The 27504-nt window shown below is 42.5% G+C and overlaps 1 protein-coding gene across 6 annotated transcripts in view; it reads left to right on the top strand.

The window, feature by feature from the left end:
• Positions 1-27504, top strand: part of ARHGEF28 (Rho guanine nucleotide exchange factor 28) — a 318682-nt gene that overhangs the window by 172833 nt on the left and 118345 nt on the right. For 3 of the 6 annotated variants that reach the window (XM_047863854.1, XM_047863859.1, XM_047863847.1), the window contains exons 8-9: positions 2849-2904; positions 3463-3523. The exons of 1 other annotated variant lie outside the window; for it this stretch is intronic. In XM_047863854.1, the coding sequence (XP_047719810.1) occupies positions 2849-2904; positions 3463-3523 (117 nt within the window). Of the gene's footprint in view, positions 1-2406; positions 2472-2594; positions 2905-3462; positions 3524-21812; positions 21973-27504 lie in introns of those variants that run through there. 2 more of the 6 variants (XM_047863874.1, XM_047863883.1) reach the window with 2 other exon arrangements.

The raw sequence follows: 27504 nt of genomic DNA on the forward strand, positions 1-27504 counted from the left end.
TTGATGGTACAGGGGAGTACGTGTAAAAGGATCCTGGTAATTTAGCAGAGACTCTCCTGGAACAATATGATTAAGCTCCAGTAGAATGAGTGTCAACTTCTTGAAAAGCTCTAGGATGAAGTTGTGTACAGTCCTAGATTAATTAATGATACATTATTATCCTGAATCTATACACCGTCACAAATATTTGTAATGGTGTTTGGATAAAGGTTTTATAACTCTGAAAGTTATTTTATTTATTTATTTATTTATTTTTATTTTTATTTTTTTTATTAAAAAATTTTTTTTAACCTTTATTTATTTATTTTTATTTATTTATTTATTTATTATTTTTGGGACAGAGAGAGACAGAGCATGAACGGGGGAGGGGCAGAGAGAGAGGGAGACACAGAATTGGAAACAGGCTCCAGGCTCTGAGCCATCAGCCCAGAGCCCGACGCGGGGCTCGAACTCACGGACCGCGAGATCGTGACCTGGCTAAAGTCGGACGCTTAACCGACTGCGCCACCCAGGCGCCCCTTTAACCTTTATTTTTGAGACAGAGAGCGACAGAGCATGAATGGGGGAGGGTCAGAGAGAGAGATACAGAATCTGAAACAGGCTCCAGGCTCCGAGCTGTCAGCACAGAGCCTGACGCGGGGCTCGAACTCACGGACCGCGAGATCATGACCTGAGCTGAAGTCGGACGCTCAACCGACTGAGCCACCCAGGCGCCCCTGAAAGTTATTTTTAAAGTGACGAAATACAAATTTTAAAAAGACGTGCCCCTTTTAATAGAGTTTGTGGTTTTTGCATTAATGAGATTAGATTGTGTCTGAAACAGAAGAAAAATGCCACAGATTATACAGAAAACTGTAGGCTGACGGTGTGCAAAGCCTGGAATTTGGAGAGTGGCAGGAAGCTGGAATCTGAACATACAATCAGGGTGGCACATCTTTTGTTATTGCAGGCTGGGTTTTACCAGGCGCTAGGGCCTTCTTCATTAGCACAATCTTGAATAAAATGTGTGCTGCCCCTTTTAATCACTGCTGTAGGTACACAATTGTTTAGAAATGCGGAATGCTAATTTAAGAGCATATGGTCTGAAATGGCTTTAAAGGTATATTTTCTAGTGCCAAAAGAAAAACGTGTGTGATTCTCTTGGAGTCTATGCACAAGTGTCTGTTGAAACTTTGGTCCTCGGACTCTTCCCCTTCTTTAACATGCTGCTATTTTCCCCCACCTAGCCAAATTTTAGGGTTTGGGCATGTGTGTTTCAAAACAAAATCCCTAATACTTTCTACAGGTGCTTCGCATCAATTTATGCATCTGTGTAACAGGACAGAAAGCTTTATGTTAGTGTTTTGAATTTCGGCACTTGAGCAGCGAGCGGGCTTTTAAAGGGTGAAATTGGCTCCTTTTGGCGTTCCTAGCTCTGACCATGTTCCGCAGACGCTACTCTGCTGCCACCTGGAGGCCCCGTGTGGGCTCTGCATTTAAAGGTAGGTAGGGATCCAGAGAACAGAAGCTGCTCAGGCTGGGTGTCCGAGTGTCCCTCATCCCTGCTCAGGTCAGTTGACATGACCACGTGAAATTGAAGCTGTTATCTTAGCATTTTTCATTATAGGTCTTGTAAGGATTATGAATGCAAGGACAGTAAACTATTGGGGGACATAAATATCTCCTTACTTGTTAGTAAACCCAAGGTTTATGTTAGCAAATTTTAAAAAAACCCATCATGACAGGGAGAGAGTTGACTGCCGTGCTCTGTCCTTGACCTATTGTAATTTTTTAGGAAGTGCAGTCTACTTTGTCTAAGCAAAAACAGGAATGAAACTCCTAGCTTTGGTGCCTGGCAGTAAGAAGAGCTTGCGTAAATACTCCCGGAGGTCTGGAGCCTCAGGTGACTTCAATTAATAGGAATGGCTAAGTGGAGTGGCAAATAGCTAGTTAAATCAGGGGGTTTCCTCAGAATCAGCGTTGGGGCCGGCCATGGTGGCAGGGCAGCTGAGGGAGGGTTCAGGGGAGGCCGGGGGCCCACGCCGTTGTATGTTAATACAATTGGTGGTAAAGCTTCTTAGCCATCTGCCCTTGGTAAGAGTGTCCAACACTTATTTTCCCCAGGCCCCAGCCTGCTTTTGGTGGTTACATGTCAACAACAGTGACTCTTGTTTATGGGCAACTGAGTGGGAAGAGAACCAGTCAGCACCCAGAGAAAAATACGCCGTAAATAAGCCTTCCTGTTTAGCCCAGAACATCCCGACCACTCATATTTCCAGGAAAGCCTTTATTCAGAAGGAGGGCGCTCAGTGTGCCTGTGGCCTGTCCGTGCTCAGCCTGGCATCATCTGTGGTGGGAGCGTAAGGGTTTTGCTAGCACTGTGGGCTTTTAAGGATGCCTGAGGAAAGGCCACAGCTCATCTGGAATGAATTAGGCTCTTTTGAAACATAAAATGTGTGGTATTTGAGGAACTAGACGTGGGATTTCCTCAGGTAGGTACTCGTCATGTCCTTAGAATCCGGGCTATTTTGAAGAGCCTTCGCTCTGTGAGCCGCCTTCCTTCTGAAGCCAGGGCATTTGTTTATTTAATGGTGGTTTTTTTTTTTTTCCCTCAGGATTTCCTGCAGGAGGTCCGGGGCTTGTTTGCCTCTTGGTCCACATAAAAACTACCAGAGTGTGGTAGTTGGGCTGTCAGATACTCTGCTCGGTGGAGAGGTGATTTTTAAGAAGCTTCATCTAAAAACCTAGCTCCACGCGGAGAGTTCCTGGGCTACGCAATTATATCTAGTCATCTAGTTTTTGTTTCCTTCGTTGTCTTTTAATGAAAGCTCCCACCGGCTGATCCTGATGAGGATTATTCCTTTTGCAGAGATTAAGAATTTGGTGTCTGGCGGATCATCACCGGAAAAGGAAGACGATGTCAAGGTAACGGGTCTCCTCTCCTCCTTTCCACGTTTTCTCCACAGCTGAATTAGAAGGGAAGGTCCAGCGGTGACAAAACATTTTAAAAGAACCAAATCTGAAAACAAGTAAAGCCCCAGGGGCATGCCCCAAGTCACATGCAGAGTAACTTGCAATTCAGTTTCCTTTGCAGTCTCTTGATGACCAAAGCTGGCTGTCTTTCTGGGTCGCAGTTGTGTATGCAGGACCGTTGTATGTACGTTTTCCAAAATAAGTTTTTCCTTGAAGACTGAGAGCTATGGAGGTTTGCCAGCAATGTGACAACTGGACCTGAGAGCCAGCCTCCGGGAGTAAAATCACCTGTGGGGAGTGGTCAGGTGTGCTTCAGCATAGGGCCCGGTCCTTTCCTTAAGGCAGCTCTTCCATAATGCTAATTAAGTCCAAGACTAGCTTCCTGTTGATGTGCCCTGATACACGTGACACGTCTTGATTTTTTTTTTTTTTCTGAGATGATACACATGAACAGAATTGTGGCACATTAAGTAATTTTTTAACCTCCCTGACTTTATCGATATTTTCCAGTGTGTGGAAAACCCGGTGGTTCAACCGAAGGAACACGAAGACCGGGACAGTGTAGACGCGGGTATGTTCTGAAATGCCACTTTCCCCTGTACTCACAGGAGTATGCCAGTCCTGGGTATGCACGGGACAAAATGAAATCTTCCTTCCTGGGAGCTGTGGCTAGTTTGTGAACACGATGGACGTAAATTTTCCTTGCAGCAACAGTTCTAATATTAGGAGTTGAGAGGTCGAATAATATCCACTTATGATCCTTTAAAAAACAAATCAAGACAAAGCCATGAAGGCTTCTCCTGAGCAGTTGAACTCTGAGCCAAACTCTGTCTCGGGACTCGCACTGTGTTGCTTATGTTGTTACTTCTGTGAGGTAGGCTCCGCTTGCTTCAGGTGAAGTGACACAGGGGTCCTTGAGAGCAGGTGGTGGAATGGAGACTCCTAACTTCATTCTGCCTGGCCCCGGAATCCCAAGCTTACCACCCTCCCATTTGGATACCCACTTGGGCGGCCCTCGGGGCTGAGCCCCTGTGGTCCTCTCCCTGGCCTCAGGAAAGACCAGATGCTTGTCACTGGGTGCGGAACTTGGCACAAAGAGATCCCTTGGTCGGGTGAATGTAGTTTTTCCCGGGGACTGAACATTCTCATCTGTCCACAAGTTCTAGTTCACAAGTCTCTATGGCTTCTCCCCAGATCTCCTTGGCCATCTTCCAATTCGTGAGGGCTAATCTGGACCCCAGGGTTCCGCTTTGAGTTAGAGCCTGACGGAGCAGTTGGAGGCTGGGGGACATACATAAACTGGGCTCTCAGCTGATGTCTCGTCTCGGCCCCTGGGCGGTCTGTGCAGACCTCTGGGGCTCAGTGCAAGGCAGATACGCAACAGCTTTCCCAGTTGGCTTCTTTAGACTCGGCGAAGCCGGGGCAGTTCGCGCACCTGGAAAGCACACAGGCAGAGTAGTGTGAAGTGTTGGGAGGGTGCAGTGGAGGTGCTATTGGCCCCGGTGGCGAAGTGCTCAGGCCGATGGGAAGGGCAGGGAAACGGAGACAGTGCCCAGGCTGAGTTTAATGGTGAAGGTGGGTGGGCCCGGGAGCCTAGTGGCGCAGGGGTCTCCCTGGAGGCCAGTGGGGGTGTTGGCACATTTGGCAGGCACAGGCAGAGCAGTGACAGCAGTTGGGGAGGCATGAAGAGTAGAACACGGCGAGGAGGAAGTACCGTCAGCGTCCGTTGGCCGTGCTGCTGGTAGCTTGGCCGCGAGCCAGACGTGTTTCCAGGGTCTCCCTGAATGAGGTACTACTGCAGTTGGGACAGAAACTGAGATTCTTCCGAGCAGTGTGCGCACCTTTAAGATTGCTGCTATATAAGGTAAGGGTACTGCTTGACTTGCAGAAGAGGGGAAGAGGAAGGAGAAATGAAAGCAAACGTCTCCATTTAAATGACTGTTGTAGGCCATTAAAGCAGGATCCTAGCCCTTGCTCACGCGCACAGGATGTCTCATCTACAAATTGCATCATGCCCCCAGGAACGTTAGCTGTGAAGAATGTTTACCAAAACACACTGCTGGTGGGGGAGGACCGTCGGCTGTTACAGGGGTTCAGTAGCAAGAAGAGACTAATTTTCAGCCTTGAAGGCTCCATTCTCACACTGGTGCACGTGCTGGGTTAGAAGACACGTGGTAAGGAGACAGTAGTGGTCTGACCTCATCAGTGTGTTTGGTCAGTCACAACCTTGTGTCTGAGGAGGATTGTAATAAATGCTTTGAGACAAACTTGGACTTTAGTCCAGTGAGTTATGAAAAGGGCCGTGAATGATTGTGCCTGTGCTAACGTTTGCTTTTTGTTCAGTTAAAGTCACCTGACTTGATGCCAAGAAGGCTCTCTTTTAAAAGAGCCTTCTGGGACAGAAGGGGGAAGGAAGCAGTGAGCAATAGTTGGATGGTAAGCCCGAGTCTGGAATCTGAAATGGCTTTTCCCCAAGGTCACTTCCAAACTATTGTGTTATTTTATATGTACTTATATTCTGCTCAGTCTGCAAGGACATGCTGATTAATGTGGGGTTGAGATACATGCCTTGGCTGACTTGGATTATTCAAAATAGTATGACGTTAGTTTTGCATGCTCTCATAAACTACAGCAGTGCTGTTCCAGTAGAACTTTCTGTGATGACGGACATGTTTTATATCTACATTGTTTGCAATGGTAGCCAGTAGCCATAGGTCTATTGAGTGTATGGTCTGTGACTCAGGAATTGATATATATACATTTTTAAAAATTTATCGCCCTGGAAATTCCCATTGTATTGTTGGCCATCAGAGCATCAAGAATTATACTGGCTGTTAGTTCCTACGCTGAAAATGGCTGTTGATTGCAGGGATGATGTCTTGGGTGGGTAACAGCTGGTTAGCTCGTCCAAGTCAGTGCCTCTGAGCCACTCAGGGAGTACTAAGAGGACTTTTGGGAGTGATGGCCCTGCTCTCTGTGGATGCTGTAAGAACCTCCAAGGGGAGGCTCTCAGTTGAAGGGCTGGGATCCAATTCTGTTGCCGTCAGAGTGAAGAGAGGACCTTCTCAACGTGTATTTCCTTCACATTGAGGGCAGGTAGAATGGAGAGAGCGGGCAGAGCATTTGGAGGAAATGGATTGAGAGAACATAGATGAAATGGGCCAATGGAGAAATGAAGAAGGAAGGAAGGGTCCATTTGGCTCAAGTATACAGGACTGAATGTGATTAAGAAATAGAAGCTGGGCGGTGGGTTGCAGCAAGCCCTGTGCTGAGGAGAACGGAAGTGGACAGTGGTGGGGATGTGGGGGGATGTGGGGGGATGGTGAGCCTCAGCCACCCTCCTGGAGCTCCACCTGCACACAAAAATGCATAAAGCATCGCTGCGCCAGCCAGGTTGCACGTGGCATGACCCGTTGCTGTCGTGCAAACTCTACTTTTAAAAGGTTGAATTTGAAAAAATACAACTGCCTGGTTAGAAATTAAGATTTCCAGTGGAAATCTTGTGCTTGAAGACTGTGAAACAAGAGTGCCGGTATCTCAGGTGAATTATAAAAGGTCCTGGAAGAGAACACTCCTGCTAGCCTAGCAAGGGATACTCAAGAGTGTGAGTGAAATTGTGTGTGTCACACCAGATTCGGTGACACTCGCACGGATATGGATTTTTCTGCAATAATTGATCAGCCATGTCCTGCATTGAGCAAAGATTGTTTAAAAACTACAGCTCAAGCTGTAATAGTCACATATTATATGACTGTTTAGATGGAAAAAATGGGTAGGCGAACTAGACTTGTTAAGATAAGAACCAGGTGAACATGTTTTAGCTTTCCTTATGGGACCTGGTTCTAGGGAGCTCGAGATGGAATTGGCTGGCATCATCGGCCTTGCTTGACAGTCCCAGGACCTTGAATCTCTGGGCATGAAGCAAAGCCGTTCCAGGTTTGGCTGGCTGGCAGAGAGTGGGCTTCCTGAAGTGCCAGAGAAGACTTGAAATAGAATGTCGTGCCAAGTAGACTTGTGGATAAAATAATCTTTCTAAATTACGGAAGTCGTAAATGCTCACAGTAGAAAAATTTGAAAGCTTATAAAAAGTAGGAAAAGAGAAAAACACCCCTGGAATTCTCCCACCCCAGAGCAGGTGCCCTTCAACTTTGGTGTATTCCTACCAGTATTTTTATTACGCATCCATTTTTTTTTTACATAGTTGGGATTATGTAAATCACAGAATTCTGTGTCCTGGTTTATTCATTTAACATTATATATGCCATAAGTAAGCTCTATTTTAGTAGGTAGCGTAAAATGATTCTGTACTTTTTTTTTCCTACACAAAAATGGGTTACTTTTCTAAAATGAAAGGGAAAGCATCGTAGATGATGCCAACAAGTACTTATCAGTGAGAAGAAAAAGGCTTTTTTTAATAATATATGTGGTTTGATTTTATAGAGTGACCTGATTTTCATTTTATGCTGAGGCTCGAATCCCAATTAGTCTTGAATAATTCTTGTATCACTTCATTGCTATTACTGTTGTTACTTATATGTAACATGAGAAAAAGAAAACCTTTTAGTTAGTAGGTGTTGGGACCGGGAGGGGTGGATATCAGGGAGACACATGAACCAAAGCTGGTGTAGAAAGAAACCCGACCCGATTACCCATCCCCCCTTCCTCCAAAAAACCCATCCAGACCAATTGTGAAGACAAGGAAGCAGAAATAGACAGAAACAAACAGTAGGAAGTGCAGTGTTGCAGATTGCCTAACCTAGACAGCACAGACTTTCATGACTACAGAAAATACTCAAAAGGAGAAACAAACGCCTTACCCAGGAAGCTTAGGAAAAAATGTGAGCGAGGGGAACCTGGAAGGAAATGATTGGAAGATCCAAAGGATCAGCCCCTCTAGAACAAAATGTTTGGTGTAATACAAACTTCTTACAGGATCCTCATTTGTGGCTCTATTTGGGAGAGGTCCAGGTCCGTGGATTTCAGTGGTAAGATGCATGGAGGCCATATAGTCATTCATGTTAGTTTGGCATAAACCACCAAATAAGTAGGGCTAATCAGGTTAGTCTTTGGTTTCTTATGTTAACTAAAAGTTTAGAAATGGAATTCAGGTTGCTAAGTTATAAAACAGCACTTTTAAGTTGTTTGTGAAAATAGTTTTGAGATGGTTCCAAATGGCGCAGAATCTTAAGATCTAGCACCCATGTCAGTGGAAGCTGGCTGTCTCTTGGCTGTTATTTAATAATAAATGTGTATCTATGTTGAGATCTGAAGAATGTTAAATGAAACATGAAGGAATATTTAAAAAGTGTCAGGGAGAAGGGAGCTTAGTAGAGCTTGTAACCTTCTGAAAAAGAAGTTTTGAAATTTTTGGCAGATCTCTCTCTATGCCCCAAGCTACAGAAGCTTCTGTGGATTCCTTTTTTTAGGCCGGGGATGGGAGGGGTGTGTCATTTCTTTACCACAAGCCAAAGCTTATCAGTGATTTGATTTTTGAAACAAAGGGGCTGGGGCTTTAGATGGACAAATATCCCAGGAAGACCATTGGGGATGCATAGTTATTTGTGAAAACGGACTCATTGTAGTCCTGTTGATTTCAGTGAATTTTTTTTTTTTTTTTTTTTTTTTTACTATGCTTGTTGAGGTTTTAAACACTGTTTTTGGTAGAAGAATTTACTGACTTACTAGAATTCCGCTGAGTGTATGTAATAAGCTCAATTTGGGTGTTTTACCATGAGTGTTCTGCCTGTTCTCTTTGTGCCTTCACTGTTTGGACACCTTCTCCTCGTGGAATGTGAATAAACCATTGTTCTTTAAATTAGACGAGAGGAATATTTATTGGCAGAAATGTATTCCATAAATTAAAGAATTGGGGGAGTTTTAGGTTAATCTATACTATAATCTAGGAAGCATGTACACACTAAAACCTTACTGGAGGTGTAGAGTATCATGCTGCTTTTCTTTGGATTAAAAAACAAAACCTGTTAAACTGTAAGTCCCAAATCTATTATGAGCCTCATGCTCTGCCGATTAGCTCATAAATGTAAAAAAGGGAAAATAAAAGTGAATGAAGATGAAGAGTTGCATAGGTACTCTGTTACCCTGCGGTTCTAAACTCAGCCTACACGTTGGGATTACCTTGGAGCTTTATACTGAAACCTGTGTCCATCCCCATAGAAATCTGACTTACTTGGTCTGGACTGTAGCCTGCACTTAAAGAGTTCTATACGTTCCCCAGGTGATTCTCAATTGTGGCTGGAGGTTGGGAACCATGACATACGTCCTCAGGGGAGCTCTGCTTTGCTGGAATCACCCCTGACTTCCTGGGTTTTCCATATTTTCCGAGTTGGGGAAATGGTGGTTCTACTTTTATTGCAGTAGATTGCAAAAGCAATTAATGGAAGCCAATTTGTACTGGGTTTGCAGACTCCCAATGATTATCACCATCAATATCCTCATCGATGTCTGGGGAATGTAAAACCTTTGGGAAAAAAAATTACTGAGAAAATTTCCCAATCACTTGAACCTAAATGAGATGGTTAATATTTAAAGATTAATCACTTTAAAATATTAAGAAGGAATCCTGTGATTGTGACTTGCTTTCAGAGTCATTTATTGGACTTTGAGGTGCACAGATGGGGATGAAGGGAATTGTGTTTAGCTCATGTGATAAGGGCTTTACAAGGATGCCTGATGTTTGGCATTAGTACCTATAGTACTAACGGAACTACCTTTTTCTTTCTTTTTGCAAACAAATTTAATTTCTGAAATGTAACTGAGGGAGGGGAAAAAATAGCAGTTTTTTTCTCTGAATGCTAAATGTCCTTTTTGTCGTTGCTGTCTTTCATTTTATTTTTTCGTCATGATGGGTATATTCTTTAATCCCCATCTCCTATCCCCACCCCCCCCCCAACCTACCCTCTGGTAATGATCAGTTTGTTCTCTGTAGTTGAATCCGTTTATTGGTTTGTCTCTCACTCTCTTTTTTCCTTTGCTTGTTTTATTTCTTAAATTCCACGTGTAAGTGAGATCATAAGGTATTTGTCTTTCTCTGACTTACTTTGCTTAGTCTTATACTCTTTAGCTCTGTGTTGTTGCAAATGGCAAGATTTTTTTATGGCTGAATAATTTTTTATTTTATGCACCCTCTACCCACCCACCCTCCCCCCATCTTCTTTATCCATTCATCGGTTGATGGACACTCGTGCTGTTTCCGTACTTTGGCTATTGTAGATAATGTTGCAATAAAACTAGAAATACATATATCCCTTTGAAGTAGCGTTTTTGTATTTTTTGGGTACTCAGTAGTGTGATTACTGGATCATAGAGTAGTTCAATTTTAAATTTCTTGAGGAACTGCCATGCTTTTCCAGAGTGGCTATACAAGGTTGCATTCCCACCAACAGTAAACAAGGGTTCCGTTTTCTCCACTTTTTGCCAACACGTTGTTTCCTGTGTTTTTCATTTTACCCAATCTCATAAGTGTAAGGTGGTGTCTCATTGTGGTTTAGATATGCATTTCCGTGATGATGAGTGATATTGAACATCTTTTCATGTGTCTGTTGGCTATCTGGGTCTTCTTTGGAGAAATGTCTGTTCATGTCTTCTGCCCATTCTTTTTTTTTTTTTTTTTTTTTAATTGGGCTGTTTGTTTTTTGGGTACTGAGTTGTATCTGTTTTTTTATATAGTCTGGATACTAGCCCTTTATTGGATATGTCATTTCCAAATATTTTCTCCCATTTTTAGGCTGTCTTTTAGTTTTGTTAAAGGTTTCCTTTATGCTGCAGAAACTTTTTATTTTGATGTAGTCCCAATGGTTTATTTTTGTTTTTGTTTCCCTTGCCTCAGGAGACATACCTAGAGAAATGTTGCTTTGGCTGATGTCGGAGAAATTACTGCCTGTGCTCTCTTCAAGGACTTGTATGGTTTCAGGTCTCACATTTAGGTCCCTAATCCTTTTTGAATTTATTTTTAAATTCAAATGATGTAATAAAGTGGTCGACTTTCATTCTTTTCCATGTGGCTGTCCAGTTTTCTTGACACCCTCTGTTGAAAAGACCATCTTTTTCCCATTTACGTATGAATTGTAAATTTTCATTCTCTAAAATAAGATTCTCAACTCCGAATAAACTAAGTGAATAAGTAAATTCCATAGGCTCCATCCCTAAAGATTCTATTTTGATGGTTTAAGTCAAATGATTAGATATAGAATTCAGGCAAAAATAAAATATTAAAGAAAGTAAAACTAATTTATAAAACATGAAAACAAATGAAAACTGGGAAATATATTCTGGAAATACACTTAACATTTTAATAAGAAGAGTTAAAATTCCACCCATAGATTTCTTTCTCTTGTGTTGAAATATTCGAGTATAGCGTATACAGACGTCAAATGTAAAAATTGCTCTCACAGAAGAAACACTGGGCTCTGGGCCTGACAGCAGAGTACGTGTGCTTATGTGAGTTGAGGCTTGGTTTTAATTGAGTACCAGTGGCTAATCCCTTGGAAGGGACTTCAGGGCAATTAAGTAAGAGCTCGTATTGCTGGCATGAAAGCTAACAATTTACTGGGACACACTGCTTTAACTTTCAGAGTGGCTAATTGAGAGGACCCTTTTATGAAACATGGCCTCTTTCTTCCAACATGAGCAAGAAAGCCAACAGAACTTATTCTTCACAGTATGAGATCCTGTGGAAGAATGTATACAGCCAAAATACAGAGAAGTGGTACAACCACAAATTGAATAGGAGACCCAGTAGTAAATCTGTGTCTTTATAATATTTTAAACAACTTTAACTTCACTCTGTGATTTTTTTTTTTGATACCTAGAACTTGAGAAGAAAACTGTGAGTAAGCTAGCTGGGTTTCATCCATGCTCTTGAGATCTGTCTGCGGATAAGATTTCTGTGATCTGATTGAGGTAGGCTCACTGAGGTACCCTCAGTTGCACATGAGAGCCTCTCCCTAGGGTTACCTCTTGGGAACCTCTTAATTCCAAAGAGACACTATTTGTTTATGAAAAATTAAAATTAGTTTCAGGATATCATCTTTAATTAGCTCTGTTGGTAACTTCACATAATAACTTAAAAGAAAGTGGAGTTTTAAGCATGACTTGACTTCTCCGTATCTCATTAAGTAAGTGATTCAGTATTTTAGCATGAATTCCACAAACGTTTAATGAACATAGATTCTGTACTTTACCTCCTCCTTTACAAATGTTTTAAGCTTTATTTTTTAGAATAGCTTCAGATTTACAGAAAAATTGTAAAGATAGTACAGAGAGTTCCCACACGCCCCTCTTCCCCATTAACATCGTATATTATGGTACACCTTTTTAAAATTGATTGATGCATTATTATTGACAAAAGTCCATACTTTATTTAGATTGCTTTAGTTTTTATCTGATTTCCTTTCTGTGTCCCAGGATCCTATCCAGGATACCATATTGTATTTAGTTACCATGTTTCCTTAGGCTCCTCTTGGCTGTGAGAATTTCTCAGACTTTCCTGTTTTTCTTTGTTTTTTTTTTTCCAACGTTTATTTATTTTTGGGACAGAGAGAGACAGAGCATGAACGGGGGAGGGGCAGAGAGAGAGGGAGACACAGAATCGGAAACAGACTCCAGGCTCTGAGCCATCAGCCCAGAGCCCGACGCGGGGCTCGAACTCACGGACCGCGAGAACGTGACCTGGCTGAAGTCGGACGCTTAACCGACTGCGCCACCCAGGCGGCCCAGACTTTCCTGGTTTTTAATAATCTTGACAGTTTTAGGAGTACTGGTCAAGTGTTAGGTATAATTTCCCTCAGTTGTTATTTTTCTAAAATTTTTTCCCATTATTAAAATTGGGGTTATGGGTCTGGGGAGGAATACCACAGAGGCAAAATGCCATTGTCATCACCTCACTGGTGTATGCTGTCATTACTTTCACTGTTAATGACGACCTTGATTATCTGGCAGAGGTGGGTTTTGTCAGCTTTATTCACTGTAAAATGATTCTTGCCCACTACTCTTTGCACACTATACTCTTTGGAAGGAAGTCATGATGTTCAGCCCATACTTAAGGGGTGGCGTGTCATCTGTATACATCCTTGCGTGCTAATAAATAATTTGGAATTCTCCTGCTTGGGGGGCTTATACCCTTCCTTACCTATTTATTCAATCATTTATGTCAATAGAGATTTTTGGATATTTATTGGATACTCGAGGTCATAATCTAGTCCTGCTTTATTGTTCAGAAGTGGTCTCACTCTGGCAATGGAGGAACTCTTCCAGTTGGCTTCTTTGTCCTTTGTTCATATTTCTGTCATTGTGGGGTTTTGTTGTTGTTGTTTTAGGGGAGTGAACATACTCTTTAAGATACTCTGATGGTGGATACATGACACTGAATTTGTTAAAACTCAGAGAGCTTAATGGCATACAGAGTGAACTTTAATATGGGCAAATAAAAAAATTAAGTTGGAGGGTCCTATGATGGAGACAGAATGTGACAAAACCATTTAATTGTACTAAAAATGTATGAAATGCCTTACTGTAGGGGATGAGGAGAGTTCAGACCTCAATAACTTTGGAAATGAGTAGAGTCTGTAAGATGAAAGGAAAGGAAGCGGTACATAAACATTGTCCTCTGGGTGATGGAATTGTTGGTCCCGGGGATACAGGTTAACAATTATACCACTGTAAAAGTACCCTGGAAATGAACAATTAAGCAAATGGATTATAGATAAGATTGTTATGTTGGAGTGGGAGTTGGTAGATAACCAAGGAGAGGAGGCTAGAATGATCTTTGTGCTAATGAATTAGAGTTGGACACATCAGTATGTACTCATGATTAGTTAACATGGACACGCATAGTTGCTTATAGAAATATTTGTAGATAAATGTGTATGCACACGTTAGGGCACACATGTAGGTGTCTCCTTACTCTTCCAGTTGACAGGGCCTAGAAGTAACAATACTCTAGTTAGAATATATAAGATGAGCCACCCTTTATTTAAAACTAGGATTCTCCATTCTGTTTTGTGGGAATTTTAGCTTTAGAACTATGGCATGGATAGATTTAAGTTTACATTAGAACTGATTGTTTAAGTTTTTTGCCCATTTTATATCTCCTAGTTAACTTTTGGACATGCAAATAATCATATAAAAGTCCATAGAAGAATAAGTTGAACTTTGAATGTTAAAATTGGCTTTAAAAAGTAGGTTTGTAAATAAGTTTGTGGCACATAAGAAACTTTTTTGGGAAGATTTGGGAAAATTGGAATTGGAAAATTATCAGAAAAAAACCTAAAATGTAGATGTCGCTCTCCCTAAGTGTCGTGGCTCTTTCTGTCATGAAGGATCCCTTTGTCCTGAGGCTATGACAAGAAACTTGACTATCTGTCCACCCTTGCTCTGTCCAGCCTCGTGGCTCATATCCTTGCTTTTCCCACCCCTAGGACCTCTCACATCCAGTGTCCACAGCTGCCTCTCCATAATAGAGTCAAAATTCCTCATAATTCATTGTTCAGAAAAACCAAGTGCTCATACTTTTTTCCTTTTAGGTTATGCCAAGGATTTCAAGGTCTAAAACAAAAATAGATCCACCAAGAGTCTTTTTTTTTTTTTTCCTTAAGAGTATCATCTGGATAGAAATTGATCATTTTAGCCTTATTAACTGCTAGGGAAAGCATTGACAATATAATTCTTTTTTTTTTTTTAATTTTTTTTTTTCAACGTTTATTTATTTTTGGGACAGAGAGAGACAGAGCATGAATGGGGGAGGGGCAGAGAGAGAGGGAGACACAGAATTGGAAACTGGCTCCAGGCTCTGAGCCATCAGCCCAGAGCCTGACGCGAGGCTCGAACTCCCGGACCGCGAGATCGTGACCTGGCTGAAGTCGGACGCTTAACCGACTGCGCCACCCAGGCGCCCCAACAATATAATGCTTTTTTAAAAAAAATGTATGTATGTATGTATGTATTCATTTAAATATAATTTATTTTTAAATTGGCTTCTATAAAACACCCAGTGCTCATCCCAACAAGTGCTGTTTCAAAGGGACACATGCATCCCCATGTTGATAGCAGCACTATCAACAATAGCCAAAGTATGGAAAGAGCCCAAATGTCCATCGATGGATGAATGGATAAAGAAGATGTGGTATATGTATACAATGGACTATTGCTTGGCTACCAAAAAGAATGAAATCTTGTCATTTGCAACTATGTAAATGGAACTGGAGGGTATTATGCTAAGTGAAATTAGAGAAAGACAAACATCATATGACTTCACTCATATGAGGACTTGAAGAGACAAAACAGATGAACATAAGGGAAGGGACACAAAAATAATATAAAAACAGGGAGGGGGACAAAACAGAAGAGACTCATAAATATGGAGAACAAACAGAGGGTTACTGGAAGGGGTGTGGGGGGGATGGGCTAAATGGGTAAAGGGCACTATGGAATCTACTCCTGAAATCATTGTTGTACTATATGCTAACTCATTTGGATGTAAATTAAAAAATAAAATTAAAAAAAATAGTAAAAAAAATTTTTTAAAAACCTATTTATTTATTTAAATATAATTTGTCAAATTGGCTTCCATAAAACACCCAGTGCTCACCCCAACATGTGCCCTCCTCATTGCCCATCACTCACTTTCCCCTCCCTGCCCCCCACCCATTTGTTCTCTACATTTAAGAGTCTCCTATGGTTTGCCTCCCTCCCTCTCTGTAACTTTTTTTTTCCCCTTTCCCTCCCCCTCCCCCATGGACTTCGGTTAAGTTTCTCAGGATCCACATATGAGTGAAAACATATGCTGTTTTTCTCTGTCTGACTTATTCCATTTAGCATAATACCCTCCAGTTCCATCCACATTGCTGCAAATGGCCAGATTTCATTCTTTGTCATTACCAAGTACTATTCTGTTGTAAATATAAACCACATCTCCTTTATCCATTCATCAGTTGATGGACATTTGGGCTCTTTCCATAATTTGGCTATTGTTGAGAGTGCAGCTATAAACATTGGGGTACAAGTGCCCCTAGGCGTCAGCACTCCTGTATCCCTTGGGTAAATTCCTAGCAATGCTATTGCTGGGTCATAGGGTAGTTCTATTTTTAATTTTTTGAGGAACCTCCACACTGTTTTCCAGAGTGGCCGCACCAGTTTTCATTCCCACCACCAGTGCAAGAGGGTTCCCGTTTCTCTGCATCCTCTCCAGCATCTATAGTCTCCTGATTTGTTCATTTTAGCCACTCTAACCGGCGTGAGGTGGTATCTGAGTGTGGTTTTGATTTGTATTTCCCTAATGGAGTGACATTGAGCATCTTTTCATGTGTCTGTTGGCCATCTGGATGTCTTTGGAAAAGTGTCTATTCGTGTCTTCTGCCCACTTCTTCACTGGATTATTTGTTAAAAAAAAAAACCTGTATTTATTTTGAGAGAGAGTGTGTGAGTGGGGGAGGAGGGAGACAGAGAATTCTAAGCAGCCTCCATGCTGTCATCACAGAGCCCAACCTGGACTTGATCTCAACGACTCTGAGATCATGACCTGAGCCAAAGCCAAGAATCAGACACTAACCGACTGAGCCACCCAGGTGCCCCTGACATGGTAATTCTTGAATATGTTGCTTCATGTAGAAATGTGCTTTCCTGTCCTAAATGTTCTGGATATTTTCTTCTTACACTATATGTGGATATTGTCATAATACAAGTAATGTCATCCTGATGGATTTCTAGGGTATACCCAGTTTTTCCCCTTAGTACGGTGATAAAAAAGCTTTTGAAAGGGCATGCAGGTTTTTTACTCAAATAAGTCAAGGCAATTAAGGTAGGTAAGAAATAAAAAGTACTCTTATGTATAAAATAAGATGGCTTTAGGAAATGGTGGCATCCTAGAGTTCTAATTTATGGTAACAGTGTTTGTCCCATGCTCCCAGTTGATGTCTGTTTTATAGGAAATCAATTTTATGGGCTCTGTTTATACACAATGCAGAAGTAGAGAGAAAAATTGTAGTTCAAACGTCTGGCTGGCTCCACTCATGATGCCACGTCCCTGAGTGTGACACTGCCGATGTGAATGTCCTGTGCCCACTGTCCTTCTCAGAGCACATCTTGAGCCCATGGATAGGAGCTGTGCTTTGAAAGATCCTTATTTTCTGTATAGCATGGCCTCCCAGTAAGAGCCAAGCATTTCACTTGGTGCATAACCAGAGTCACAATGTTCTCCAACAAAGAACTGCTTGTGTTGAATGCCAACAGATGACACGGTGCCTTCTAAAGGATTTTGAGGAAGATTCTGACCATCCCAGGCTCCATTACATTGCCTCTTCTGGCTGAAGTGAGCCAGGGTAGGCTTGTCCTGACATTAGGGGTTTTTGCCTCCAGCTCTTTGTGTTTTTTAATGATTTTCCCCCAGAATGCTGTCTAGCAGTGTTAGAAACTGTGGTCTCTGGTTGTTAGACAATGGAGCATAATAGGAAAAAAAAAATCTTCCTTCTCTTTCAGTCTTGGTATGATTGTCTGGGAACTTCTTTGCACATTAGCGTGTCTCACCTTAAGAGTCTAAATGCTGGGGCGCCTGGGTGGCGCAGTTGGTTAAGCGTCCGACTTCAGCCAGGTCACGATCTCGCGGTCTGGGAGTTCGAGCCCCGCGTCAGGCTCTGGGCTGATGGCTCAGAGCCTGGAGCCTGTTTCCGATTCTGTGTCTCCCTCTCTCCCTGCCCCTCCCTCGTTCATGCTCTGTCTCTCTCTGTCCCAAAAATAAATAAACGTTGAAAAAATAAAAAAATAAAAAAGAGTCTAAATGCTCTGCTGGCTGAGCTAGCCAGGTACACTGGCAGGTCTCAGTTTAGAAAAAGCTATCACTCCGGAGGTAAACATAAGAATACTTCAGTGTCTATAATGTAGAAGAGAAATACAGCGAAAGGGAAACTTTATTTAATATTTAAGAAAAAGTTATGAAAACTTAAGTTCTTTACTATTGCCCCATTTGATTCTCACAACTCTTTGTAGTATTGACGTTATGACCTCCTTTTGTATGAAACAAGTGAGGGTCGGAAAGTAACTTGGTTAGGGTTGCTAAATAAGTGACAGAGCCACTGTCTAAGCCTAGACACATAATGGCTCCCCAAACCCATGGTTTTTTCTTTTCAGCATCTGACTGCTTAAGAATATGAGTATGACACGGGGCGCCTGGGTGGCTCAGTCGGTTAAGCGTCCCACTTTGGCTCAGGTCATGATCTCGCGGTCCGTGAGTTCGAGCCCCGCGTTGGGCTCTGTGCTGACAGCCCAGGGCCTAGATCCTGTTTCGGATTCTGTGTCTCCCTCTCTCACTGCCCCTCCCATGCTCATGCTCTGTCTCTATTTCTCAATAATAAATAAACGTTAAAAAAAATAAAAAAAAAATGGGTATGACACAGCTCTCGCACTCCAGGAATTTTGGGGCTTATTGGAGGATGAGAAAATTGTACAAATATTATAATTCAAATCAAAATATAAATACCCTCTGAGGAAGATTAATTTTACCAAGACTGAAAGGTAGGTGGCATGCCATCATGACACGAGGAAAATGAAGGGAAGCTTCCCTTCTGTGTGGGTCTTGCAGAGAGCCAAAACTTCAGCAGCATCTGCCCTGCATGTTTGTCACCCAGTGGAGGTAATTTTCTAAACAAAGGATTTTCTAATTACAGGAGGCACAGTAAGGCTGATGAAATCATTCACACCCTGGCATCATAATAGTTGTATGATAGCGGGTGAGAAAGTGGCCCTTGGGGGACCTACCATTGAATTCCTCCACCTGCAGTTGGAATCAGCCAGAGAAAGCAAAGAATTTAAGCCATTGAATGTGAACGAGATCTAAATAACATCTTGAATTGATTTAAATGCAGTCATATTGGTATAACAGGGGACAAAGTTGAGTACTCCAGGAAACATGATAAATGACCCACATTTGGGAGAAGTTCTTTGGTGAGCAAGAAAATGAACTGGCCTAAAAATAGAGGGATGCAAACAATATTTTCTCTTTCATTTTATGTGTTAATTCAATGTTATATAGCTGGTCAGTGGCAGTAATTTCATTCTTTAAAAATATTGGTGCATCAAATAAGAATAGAAAATATTGTTAGGCTTCTCACATGTATTTTTTGGGTAGTTCTATTTTATTGTCAGAATAATTTTCATATCAATAATCAAGTGATAAGTAATTGGTCACCAAGGACCGTGCTTTGGGGAAAACTAGATTAAGATGGATCTACTTGGCATCTGAGCTACTAGAAATGTGTTTTACAAAGACTTTATCATATTTCTCTTGGGATTGTCCTGACTTTCTTCTTATTTGTCACTGATGGTCAAGAAGGGAGCAGCTCTAGTAGTTGGTTGACCCGGGATTGATCCTGGTTAAGTGGCTCTAAAACTTAACCACGCATGGCAAATGAGAAAGATAATATTATTTCCTGGTCCAACACTTTCATTTCAGTTTGATGATTGTCTAGACAGGTGGACGTTCCCTTTCTTTGGTCTGCAGACCTCTCTGAGGCATCCAAGGATCTATGTACATGCGAAGTATTGCCCAGAACCTTGGAGAACAGTGGGCTTTGTCCACTCACCAGTACTGTTGTTTTACTTTTATTTTGTCAAATAAAGATACTATTGTGATGAGTAAAACACAACGATACTTTAAAACACTTAACATAAAGCTACAGGAAGTCTCGTGAGGCTACCTATTTTCTGTGGCGTAGGGAATATGGTCAATGGTACTCTAATAGCCTTGTATGGTAACTACAGATGGTAGACCTACTGAGCATAACAAGAGTGTTCATTCAGTCTTCTACACCTGAAACTAATATAACATTGTGTATCACCTACAGTTGATTAAAAAAAAATTTTTTTTTTCCAACGTTTGTTTATTTTTGGGACAGAGAGAGACAGAGCATGAACGGGGGAGGGGCAGAGAGAGAGGGAGACACAGAATCGGAAACAGGCTCCAGGCTCTGAGCCATCAGCCCAGAGCCCGACGCGGGGCTCGAACTCACGGACCGCGAGATCGTGACCTGGCTGAAGTCGGACGCTTAACCGACTGCGCCACCCAGGCGCCCCCCAAAAAATTTTTTTTAATACATATTTTCAATCAGGATATTAAAAATACTACAGAATGACATGTAAAGCTTCTCTATCCACAGGTTAAGTAAGTGTACATCATTCATTCATCATATGCCCACAGTGTCCCTGGCATGTTTCTAAGCTTTAAAACTTAGAGAATGAATAGAAACACTCACCTTCAAGATTTTATTTTCTTGCTCAAGATCCATGTGGACTAAAACTCTCTAACCTGGTACAAGGCTTGAGAATAATTTATTCTTAGAATTGCACCTAGCTAATTAAGAGAAGTATTTTTCAAATAAAAGGCCACGAAGTAAAACATGTATTAATGTTTATTTTGACTCCGTTGTAATGCTTACAACTGTCTCCTAGTTGCATTTGGTTATATTTGTATGTGGTATTTGTGTAGCAAACCATATAAAAACACAACCGCGATTCATGTAATTCTAATTTTGATTTGAATTGGAAATTAAGTGGTTTCTCCCCTTGATCCAGTTCCATCTGGCCCTCTCACCTACTCCCCACCCAATCAGACGGTATTAGCTATTATGGAGCAGATTACGCATCTCTTTCTGACAGCGTGGCATGATCAAGTCAACAATTTGGGAAATAATTGTGGTGAAAAGGAATATTAAGTATGACACCTATTGCTATGCTTCAGATCTGCAGAGTCACTCAGGCCTTCATATCGTTTCCACAGTCTTAGTTTATTTGGGTGGCAGATGACGTCACAAAAGAAAACACACCATTTCCTGCTATCAATAATACAAAATAAATGCTTAGAAGAGGCTCCCCTCTGAGACTTGGCATGTGTTTTTTTTTTTCTGCCACAGCTCTTGGCTGCTTTGCTTGAACTTCTGTGGGTCCCATGTATCGGTGTGCTCGTGGAGAGCAGGGAAGTGACTTTGCGTAGTGTTCGGTTTAGGTGGAGGTGGTGATGGGCTTGTACTGAATGCTAATTACCAGAGGCTCGTTAAGCGGAACCTGTAGGAACTCTTGGTTTGTGGTAACTTAGTCACTAGCTCTGTTGAGAGGGACTGTAGGGTTAGAGCCAAGCTCTAAAGGTACCCCAATCCTTAAGATTGAAGCCAAACTTAGTGACAGCTGAAGAATTCCCCAATTGTGCTGAACACTAGTAGAGGACTTTGCATGTATTTAATGAGTAGAATTGTCTGTAACAGTAAAAGCTTCCAGCCACTGTAGCATTAAAAGTGTAGGGAGACTAGATTGTTAAATGAATTATCAGAGTTGTTTCGGCCCTAGAATTTGAAAATCTGCTGACACTGTCAATGCTATGAAAGAACAGATTGCTCTGGAAAACTCCTCGCCTTGAGTGTGATGGCTTTTATTTGCCTGTGTACTGAGCTCTCTGGCTGTCCACACTTGTAAACCTCAACCTTTACATCGCTGTGCAGGGTGGCTTTTCTGTAAACGATCCTCCAGCTCCAGAACAAAACAAGTGCATTTGGAGGCTTTTCTTGAAGCCAGGCCACTCTATTTGAATTCAGTCCATTTCCAGCCACAAGAAGAGGGGAGTTAATGATTCATTTGCTCCCAGTGACCTTTTGAATAACTGGACTGTGATGTACCAGTACAACCCTTAGCTGCCTCTCTCTCCTTTTTCACTTCCTTCGTTTGGCTTTAATATTTACAGCCTCCTTCTCAGTCTACATGCCTGGACGCCTGAAGGAAGCAAAACGTTTATTGCCTCTCCCTCCCCGTGTTCGGGAGCTTTTCACCCAGCCCCATTCCTTCCTTTGACATCACATGGTAGACTCGCCTCCTGGCGGGGGACGCCCACAGTTCTTCCTGAGTCTCTCCTGTTGAATCTGTTGATTTAAGCAAAACAAAAGATGGATTCGGACTCGGACTCCCCCTTTAACTACTCATGGCCTTCCTTCCCCAAAATGAAGATTCGGCGGAGGGCGTCCAAGCAAGGTAGATCCCGGAATCTTTTATTTCCCTCAGAGCCACGCCAGGGATTTTCGTATTCTTACCTTTCTTTTCCTCATTGCTTTGCCAGACTCTTGTCTGATGAACTGCAAGTTTACACATGTCTTTATAAAACTCTAACTCTCAAAATACTTTGCAGATAGGCTTCTGAGGTAAACCTGCTGGTTCTTAGGTTCCTTTCACTTTGACTCTGCCTTTGTGCTGAATTATGCACGTGCACTTCTCTTTTTAAAAAAAAAGTGCGTGGGGGGAATTTAGTACAAGGTAACTGTTTCAGACTCACTTTATCGGAGTTACCTTGGAGTTACCTTGATAACGGAGAGTCCTGTTGATTTAAAGAACTGTGTACATATTCAGTATCCAGTTTCTGCTTCTTTGGTGTTTGTTTTCAAGTGGGTGGTTTTTTTGTTTGTGTTTGTTTTTGATTCTTTACCTAAGAAAAGTGTTCCATTTTATACTGTTGATTTGATAGTCATTCTAAGAAAGGGATTTTAAGCAAGCGGTTTAAACAAGAAAGCCTGTGTATCTCCAGGGGATATAGTCCTACATTAAAAAGTTTATTAGTAATTACCAAGAGTACAAAACGCTTTGCTGTCAGAGGAAAAGTCATTTATTTGTAGCATGATTAATAACGCAGTCAGTTTATACCACTTATTCCCCCTTGAACTCATTCTTATCGTACAGTCCTTGGAAATCAAGGGACAAGTTAGTGTTTGGGTGCAGTGAGGTATCCTGAGTATTTACTGCACCATCCCCGGCCCTCAGCAGGTGGCAATTGTTGTTTTCTGAGGTTTACCAGAGCAGGAAAGGTAGTCCTGCATTCTGCCCTTTATCTTATGTGGGGAGTTATGTGGTTATGTTTTTAATTCAAGGACAAGGGAACATTTTCATGAGCTTGAAGGCAGAAGAGCTGTTTCTGAAAGTGGACTGTCCCTGTAGCATTGTTAGGGAGCAGAATTCTGTATTCTCTAGAACAGGGTGACCTACGGAATCACCCTGGGCAAATTTTTGCTGAGAAAAATGGAGGCTGGCAGTTGTCAACGTAGCTGGTTTGCCTCAAGGGCCTTTTTCCTTCTAAAATAAAATAGAGGGGTGGTATTTGTGTGTGTGTGTGTGTGTGTGTGTGTGTGTGTGTCCCCTTTCTCTTTGGCTGGGGTCAAGGCCACCCCCAGGATTAACCTTGGTTAGACATCCAGGGGTGGTAGAAAGCCTCATCCTTAACAAAGTCCCCTTACGGCTCTGCTACCATCCTTGAAAATCTCGTACTGGGGACTTAAAAACTGTTGTACAGGGGCGCCTGGGTAGCTCAGTCGGTTAAGCGGCCGACTTCAGCTCAGGTCATGATCTCGCGGTCCGTGAGTTCGAGCCCTGCGTCAGGCTCTGTGCTGAAAGCTCAGAGCCTGGGGCCTGTTTCAGATTCTGTGTCTCCCTCTCTCTGCCCCTCCCCTGTTCATGCTCTGTCTCTCTCTGTCTCAAAAATAAATAAACGTTAAATTAAAAAAAAAAAAAAACTGTTGTACCACATTCCACTTTTCTGTTTGAATTTTAAAACTTAATTTGTTCTTTGGGGCAAGGGACCATGATAAATGCAACTTACCATTAAATCGTTCAGGAGGAAAACTTTACCTAAGAGAGACCACAAGCATGTGCATGTAAAAGCAAGCTCAGGCATATACAGAAAATGGAGTAAAATGTTAACAATAGGTAAATCTGGGTAACGATAATATAATGGTGTTCTTTGTGCTGTTTTTCTAACTTGTCTGGAAGTTTGAAATTACTTCCAGATAATTAAAAAATGTTTTTAATGTTTATTTTTGAGAGAGACAGACACACAGAGTGAGCTGGACAGGGGCAGAGAGACAGGGAGACACAGAATCCCAAGCAGGCTCCAGGCTCCGAGCTGTCAGCACAGAGCCCGATGTGGGGCTCCAACTCACAAACTGTGAGATTATGACCTGAGCCGAAGTCGGATGCTTAACTGACTGAGCCACCCAAGTGCCCCCCACCACCCCGAATAATTTTTATAAACTTCTAAATTACTTAAAGTGGGGAGATACACTATGTCATTAATTCTTTGGAGCGTTACTCTGGTATGGTGAGAACTGCTTGAAGGCAGGTTGCTGTTCTGTAGGATTATTAGATCTTTGTGCTCATTTAACCTCATTCCAGCTTGGGGAATAATCTTCGTATGTTTTTGGGCCTGGCAGACTGAGTGGATGTCTGTGTTTCTGGGGACCTGCATAGCCTCACAACCGGGAGAGATGTGGGATTAACGATGAGGAGGCCGGTGGAGAAGTTTGTGAGTCCACTGGGGGTGTAGGGCACACATTAATCATGCTGCCCTTAGAAATCTAAAATTGGGGGGCGCCTGGGTGGCGCAGTCGGTTAAGCGTCCGACTTCAGCCAGGTCACGATCTCGCGGTCCGTGAGTTCGAGCCCCGCGTCGGGCTCTGGGCTGATGGCTCAGAGCCTGGAGCCTGTTTCCGATTCTGTGTCTCCCTCTCTCTCTGCCCCCCCCCCTTCATGCTCTGTCTCTCTCTGTCCCAAAAATAAATAAACGTTGAAAAAAAAAATTAAAAAAAAAAAAAAAAGAAATCTAAAATTGGAACACAGCCAGTGTGAGGTACAGCAAAAAGTCACAACATAGCTATGTTAAACTATATTAAACTCAGTTAAAGTGAAAGCTGGTACTTGGGATTCGAGAATCAAACTATTTGCAGATCATAAATGACAAGTGGAAATAAAATTGATAGCAGAGAATCGTCTGTGTCTCCTGCTTGCTTTTTTCATTAAATGATGATGGCCGACGGGCGCCTGGGTGGCTGAGTTGGTTAAGCATCCAACTCTTGATTTCAGTTCCGGTCATGATCTCATGGTTTGTGAGATCAAGTACCCATGTCGGGCTCTGTGCTCTTAGTGCAGAGTCTGCTTGGGATTCTTTCTGTGCCTTTCCCTGCTTGTGCATGTGTGCATGCTCTCTCTCTCTCTCTCTCTCTCAAAATAAATACACTTAAATGATGACGGCCTAGTTGTGAAGAGTGGGTTTCGTCACACTGCAGTGTTGGCTCGACAGAGTCCCAGAACCACTTAGAGGTGACCTGGTCTCCCTGCCTCGTTTTATAGATGAGGGTTATGGGCCCAAAGAGGTGAAGTGATGGAGAATTATGTGCTCAACAGGCATTTCCAGAATAGCAGGCATTGTCGTAGAAGGTGGGGCAAAGTGGTGAACCCGACAGGTACTGTCCCTGCTTACAGGGATCTTAGCACTAAGGATGGGTGGCACATCTCACAACACCTGGGCATGCTATGTCTGTATACTGGAAGAAACACCAGGAAGCTGGATTTTTTTTCAGCCCAGTGGCCTGTTTGTGCCAGAACTGTGGTCTCTGGTCTCTTGTAGGGTGACCTAATTATCATCGGTCTTTAAAACTAAGGTGGCTTGTATTTCTTGCTCTTTCTTCTAGTTATCACCGACATCATTCGTAGAAGCTAAGTTCTGGTCACTTGGGAAGTCAGGAAGGAGGTTTGGAGACCTGGGATTTCTGCCTTATTAGCAAACTTCTCTTATTTTGTTGGTAATACTGTTGTTTTTGGTAAATATTTATTTTGAGATAGAGTGCACGGGCAGGGAAGGAGCAGAGAGAGAGAGAGAGGAGAGAGAGAGAGAGAGAGAGAGAGAGAGAGAGAGAGAGAGAGAGAGAGAAAGACCTAGAATAAGCAGGCTCCAGGCTCTGAGGTGTCAGCACAAAGCCCGATGCAGGGCTTGAACTTGTGAACCATGAGACCATGACCTGAGCCGAAGTTGGCTGCTTAACCAAGTGAGCCACCCAGGCACCCCAGAAATATTCTCTTTTATTCACTCGGATTTCTCTGTCCTGATCCCCCTAGTTAGTATTCTGTCTTTTAACACTCCATCTTGTCCTTATTATCACCATTCTCTAATAGACACACATACACATTCCTGGCTTGTTCAGAGAGCTGGGAAAATAGAGAAGGTTTGGTAAAAACAGGAAAGCGAGATGAGCAGAAACCCACCAATACCTACATCCACTAAAAAGTGAATATAGTGCTTTCTTCCCCTCATGCTGCCAGCATGGAAGAGAAAAGGACTAACTTAGAAGCAGTACCTTTGGAAATGGCCACGTCTAGAAGGGAATGTGACGACGTAAGCGGAGGGTGAAAGCATTTAAAAAACAAGCTGCCTCAGAAGTATCCTGGGATTCTTGAAAGTTGCCCCTTGTCATTTCATGGCCAGGACAGGCTGTACTGGGAGCCGTGTGGTTAATGATTGGGGTGGGCTAGAATCCTTGACCGTTCCGCTTCAGAGACTCAAGGAATGCCTGGACTCTTGTTTTGTTGGTTTCGGTAGGAGATTGAACCAAGGAAATTAATGTTTATAAATCAAAGGTGAAAAAATCCAGGGATTGGGCCTTACCTAAGTTAACCATAATTATTCTTCAGTCCTTAAGATGTATTCTTTAATTCACATCACCAGGGCCCAGAAAATGTTCAACTGTTCTTTGTGCGTTTCATCCACTTAGGCAACTTCTGTCACTCTCTCCTACTCCAGCTTATGTCCTGTGCCTCTCTGATTGCAAAGTATGAAAGAGGGCTTTTGACCCCTGTTTGCTCGTGAAAAACTGGTCTGTCGTTGCCAAAGGAGGCAGTGCCTATCAGAAAGCTTCACTACCTTGGAGAGCTTAGACAGTACCATGTTTTCTGTAGCTATAGTCAAAATAAGATTTGTGTGGCACTTAATTAATCATCATAGCCACTGTTAACTAAGCTGTGGTAGGCGCCCTACATAAATGATAACTGATTCTCGAAATAACTCTGTAAGGTGGCTACTACCTCTGGCTTCCAAGCGAGGAAACTGAAGCTCAGTGAGTTTTAAAGTGATTCTTGTGGCAGTGCAGAGAACAGTAACCAGTGGTGGAATAAGGAAGGAGAGTGAATACACAAGTGAGGTCCAGATAAAGTGTTTTTCACACGACTTAGTTTGTAAAAGATCTGTATGTTAAATAGGTGCAGTTATCTGCTTCATTTATTTTTTGGGGGCTGTGAGGCTCATAGTAGGGAAATGAGGGGTCCAAGATCAGAGCTAATAAGTGAAAAGCCAGTCCTACATCAAGGACATTGACTTGAGAGGTTTCGTTCCTCTCGGGTTGTTGTACCCCTCTTGGTGGAGGAGAACTTCCATGAGTAGCTCCCTACATTCAAAGGGTGCCATTTTGTCTCACCATATTAGCTGCTCCCTCTTCTGTGAATCATTGACTAGAAAGAGAAGCAGCAGTGAAAACCTGGGAGGAGCAAAGTGGTAGAGGGGTTTCTACGTCTTCGTAGATCCGTTCCCTTATGCATATAGTAGTGCCACACATTGTCGTTTGGGTGGGAAGAGATGAACAGATGTGTGCCGCGCTGGGTGCTGGGTTGAGGAGAGAAAGAGGCAGGGTGCCTTGAGAAGAGGATGGGATGGGGGAGCTTCCAGTGTGTCCTGGAAAGTTCACAGGTTTGTCT

The sequence above is a fragment of the Prionailurus viverrinus genome, chromosome A1, assembly GCF_022837055.1.
Source record: "Prionailurus viverrinus isolate Anna chromosome A1, UM_Priviv_1.0, whole genome shotgun sequence".
Lineage (NCBI taxonomy): Eukaryota > Metazoa > Chordata > Mammalia > Carnivora > Felidae > Prionailurus > Prionailurus viverrinus.